This window comes from Crocodylus porosus, unplaced genomic scaffold (genome assembly GCF_001723895.1).
Source record: "Crocodylus porosus isolate Cpor-Errol unplaced genomic scaffold, CroPor_comp1, whole genome shotgun sequence".
NCBI classification, from domain to species: Eukaryota; Metazoa; Chordata; order Crocodylia; family Crocodylidae; genus Crocodylus; species Crocodylus porosus.
The window spans coordinates 211410970-211416031 of NW_017728886.1; the positions used below are offsets into that span (position 1 = coordinate 211410970).

The 5062-nt window shown below is 42.8% G+C and overlaps 1 protein-coding gene across 1 annotated transcript in view; it reads left to right on the forward strand.

Moving 5' to 3' along the window:
* The window catches only part of PREX2 (phosphatidylinositol-3,4,5-trisphosphate dependent Rac exchange factor 2), a 296072-nt gene that overhangs the window by 203288 nt on the left and 87722 nt on the right, over window positions 1-5062 (forward strand). The window contains exon 31 of the mRNA XM_019548936.1: window positions 2869-2910. Within this exon, the coding sequence (XP_019404481.1) occupies window positions 2869-2910 (42 nt within the window). The remainder of the gene's footprint in view (window positions 1-2868; window positions 2911-5062) is intronic.

Consider the following 5062-nt stretch of genomic DNA (forward strand, 5'->3'; position numbering starts at 1 on the left):
CAGGACAGAGCCTTGAGGGACCCCACTGGTCACAGGGCACCACGATGAGTGACTGCCATCAATTACAACCCCCTGGGTCCGACCATGGAGCCAATTTCCCAGCCAGCGGATCGTGGTGGAGCCAAGGCCACAGTGGCCTTGGTTGGGTCTACAGTGACTACATGATCTCAATGACTTATTCCCCATCTAGTATATGAAAATATAAACATTTTTGCAATATCCATATAAAAATATACATGCTCTATTTCCCCACCATCCTATGTATTATGAGTCACTAGGGATGAATGAGTTAATCTCTTCCCTGCATTAGATGTGAAGTTACATATAGGTAAATGGTGCATAGGTATCTAGCAGCTAGACACAGAAACTTCCCTTTAGCAAGCTTACATTTGCTGCATACCATAAGTATTCTCATGGGAGTTAGTTGGGAGAAGCTAGTATTTTGTAAATCCACACTCTAGGTCAGTAGTGGCAAATGCATCCAGCCCTGTAGGCTGGATGAGTGTCTTTGGGCCAGTCTGTGGGCTGGATTGGGACCAACTGCATCATCTGTGCATGCAGCACAGAGAGGTCTGGGGCAGGGATTGCACACAGTACCGTTCTGGACTGGTCCTGAGTGCTGACTGTGGGACCTGTTGGGACCTGGCCCCGAGCTGCTCATACATGCCAGAGCCAGTGCACAGGGCATAACATGCAGCCTGTGCGTGAGACTCTCCCCCATGCTGCGTGCAATGTCAGGACTACCCCGCACATCGTGTGCAGAGTGAGCCCCTTGGCTGGCCTATGCTGCATACAGAGCATAGGCTGAATCAGCCATACATACTTCCTGTGGCACAGGGGACCAGCATGGGGCATGTCCTGCATGTGGTGCCCTGCCAGACTAACCCTGGCCCAGCAGGCAAAGCCAGTCTGGTCCAGGTGTCCTGGACCAAACCCCTGAGCTGTGTATAGCATGTGCAGTGCTAAGTCCACCTGCATATCACATACAGCATTTGGAGCTGAGGCTGGCACGTGCCCCATGTGGTGTGTGGGGATGGTTCAGAGACCCATGGTTCAGATTATATCCCTTCATGGGCTGGATCCACCACGCAGGCCATGTATGACACCCTTGCTCTAGGTTACTTTTCAGGAACTTTCCCAGGTAGGCAGACCCTCAGTTAATACAAAATGGCCAGCAAAGATCTGGATGGCACTCTACATCTGAAAAAGGATCACCCCAAGGAGTGGACATTAACTTTTGACATTTTGCCACAGAGTTGAGGACAAAGAGGAGAAATATGAAGGGTCTGTTATTTAAAGGGATCTTTCCAATGCACAATGCAGTCCCATACAGGAAAGTCTGAATACTGGAATCAGTAGAGTCAAAACAGTGTAGTACTCTCAGCTAATACATTCTGCTAAGAAGGGGATTAGAGGTAGCTTGGGTATCTTCCTACATGGCATTACACTGTGCACTGTATGCATATCCTCAGAAGGATAGTCAGGATACATTCCAGATGAACTTGGACTTTGGGGGTCTTTTGCTTTGCTTTATACTTTTTTGGCTTGTCTTCCTACATTTTCCATATGCTTATATACTTGATGAAGTATAGGTCCTTGAGATAATACTATGACATATTGTAGAGGCAACTGAATTGCTGAAGTGGTGGTCCCCTATGGTCCCAGTCCACTGCCCTTAGTATAGCTTGGCTATGTTAAATGAAAGACTCTGCATCACATGACTACACAGACACTAACTATATCAATGTTGGCTTCTTTTGGAAAAGCTGCCTGCACTGTTGAATTTCTTTTCGTTTGTATTCTTTCACCATAGATGTAAATCCCCTTTAGGAGACAAGCCAGCATGGCTTGCACTACAAAAAGGTGTGTAGTAAAACAGAGGTTTTGCTTCTGAAACTAAGGAAATTTCTGGCTCACCTTTACAGAGAAGCCAGGATTAGCGTGCTCAGAGAGTCTGTAGAAAGGGTGTGATCATGATTAAAAACCTGGTAAAACTGTAACCCTGGCAGACAGTCATAAGAAGAAAGAGCTTTAAGGCACTAGGCTCAGATCTGGGAAAATTGTTCTGTTCATGGTTCTGCTACAGAACCATAACATTTCATACCTTGATGAAATATAAAACATTTTGTGCTTTTTATGATCAACAAGCAGTATTTTCATGAAATGAGAATCTTCATATGAGTAGGTGTATTACTTGTTTTCCTTACATATTGCTTGTGAAACTTATTCTTACTAAATATAGATAGACTTGAAAGCAATAAGAATGTCCTTTCCCTTCGAAATTATGAAAGAGAAAATGTTAGTTCAAATTCTGGATCTAAATTGCTGCATTTTTAGATGACTTTTCTGTATTTTTATTTGCTAGAAGTGCAACGTGATTTAACCTGTTCTGAAATGTTTAAAAGTTTTATGTCAAATTAAGATGTTTTCTGACTGTTGTATGGCTTCAGGTCATAACAATGTTTAACTTGTAAAAAATGTTTATACAAAACTCCCAAATCCTTAAAAATGAGAATGGCCATTTTGCTATGGTATATTTTTACTTCACACTTGGTTAAAACTGACCTCCACATCTGTGCGGTGGGGAGGTCCAGGGAGGGATACTTACACAGGAGGGAGGGATACTCCACCTGCACACTTCTCTTTTTAGGACCTGGATCTTGGATTATGAGTAATTCAACCAAGTGTGAAGTAAAAGTAAGTTAACTGTAATGAAAAATGAGCCTGATTTACCACTTCATAGGTGTTAAACGTGAATGACTTCAGTGAAGTCACTCAAGTTATATCAGTATGACATTAGGAGAATTGCAAATACGTCAATGTAAAGGATAATTTTGATGATATCCTAAAACATTTTTTTCCCCCCAGAGGTGAAGGCAAGACTCCTGTTGGCACTTCTTGAATACACAGGTAATTTTAATGGGCAAGTCCCAATCTGAATTTTAAGGGGGTTTTATGCTTTGTTTTTTTGAAGCAGTAGAATCTGTCTTCACAGATTTTCTGTTGAGTCGTTATGACTATAGATCAACCAAAATTCCCCAGGGAGGCCGGGGCCAGGGTTGTTCCACTGCCCAGGTTTGATGCAATGTGGAATTCTCCCCTTCCCAAGCTCACAAAGGATTCCTGAGGGGACAGGAAATATTAACTGAAAGCCGTAACAAGCAAGACAGAATTCTCATGTCATGTTTGTGTTGTATTCCAAACATCCTGCCCTGTCATTTACTTTGGATCTCAACACATGAAGTGCTGCCAAAGCCCTGAATTAGTCTGAAATATTTTTGGTATCTTTTTCTCTGCCTTCTTTCTGACCCTTATCATTATTTTCCCATTCATTTTTTCCCCTCCCTTTATTTCCAGATTCCCCTTGTCCTACTTTCTCTGTTATCTTTTCTTGCTTTGCCATTCTACCCTCTTCTCTTTCACTTAATTATGCTTAGTATATATTGGGTAGTTTGAAAAAAAAATGATGGTCCTACTTTTTGGAAATGGCTCTTCATGTTCTATGGGCTGCTTTACCATAATTTCATGAATTAATAACTATTTGAAATATGCAAACTTATAAAAGTAAGTGGGCAATCTACAACTTTTGCAGGTGGTTGAATGCCAAGTGAAGCAATGGCATTTTATGATAAAAGCCATTATTGTAACTGTACTCCAGTACCATATATATTCCTATTACACCAAACAGTTTTGACAAGCCACAGCATTATATAAAGGAAAATGGAACAAAATTTTGTTAAGGTTTTCCTTTATAATTATTAATAATTCTCCTTTTCTCTTTTTCTTCTTCCCTTGCTTGTTGCTGTTGTGGATTCTGGCTTTCCACTGGTTTTGGTCATACTATCTCCTTCTCTCTCATGTCCCTCTCCACTATATCTCTCCATCTCATCTTTGGTCATCCTCTTCCCCTTTTCCGAGGTGGTGCCATTCTGGTAACTTCTTTTCTCATATATTCTTCCAGACCCCTTTGAACATGCCCATATCATGCCTGTCTTCTCTCTTGTACTTTCTTAGATGCCTCTACTACCTTCATTAATAATTCTCCAAAGGATTTAAATTGAGTATAGCTAGTGTAGAAAAATTGACTTGGTTCAATACTTACAAGGCTTGTTAGTTTAGCAGATACAATTAATTGGAGGCACAACTGCTAGCAAGAAGATCTCCAGCTAAACTGCCTCCAGAAAACCAGGTGCAGTAGATACTAACCTTGAATTCCTGTTCTTACAGAAATTCTGAAATTGTTCAAAAACTTTATGTTTAGGAAATGGAAAGTTAGAAATTTCTCTTTGGGCACATTGACACGAGATGCTATGCCTCTGTACAACAAGCTATATTGCTGTAGCTCATTGCTACAGCAACGTACAGTTGGAAATGCCCCTGTGCCACTGGGGCTGGAGAGTACCAGTGGGTACCATGCAGTCATTTAGTATTTGCATTAGCAGTTGGGCACATATAGATGCGCCTTCTCAGTGGGAAAATTTTTAAGAAATGGGTTAAGATAATATAAACTTAAAATAAATTGAACCTTTGAGTTCAAACTCTGAGATTCTCATTTTAGCTCTGGGTCCCAAGAGTAAAGCATTCCCTTAAGGGCTAGGGACAGACATTTGAAAAGCTGGAGCCAGAATAGATTCAACCTTTGCAGGTTAGTCTAAACTACCTAGATTAAATAAGTTTGTAACAGGACAGCCATTCTGCCTGGACTGAGGCAATATGGGCACATACCTGCAGTTGCTCAGGCTAGGAGCTGGGGAGCGCTAGAGAGCACCCACAGCTGCAAGGAAATGTGCCAGTGGGGGGAGAGGGAGGAATGGCCACCCTGGGCTGAACTGGCTGGAGAGGGGTTTAATTCCCCCTCCCAGTCCCATCAGCGGTGACCTGAGTCAGGTCTGCCTGGTGCTTCCCCCTCTCTGATGCAGCAGTGGAGCACCATGGCCCCTGAGGCAGAGGGGGACAGGGATGGGGGGTTAGTCTCCTCTCCACCCCCACTGGCAGCTGGGTCTGCCTGGCATTGCCACCGTGCTCACTCCCTTTGGTGGAATAAGACCCCTGCTGTTCCCTC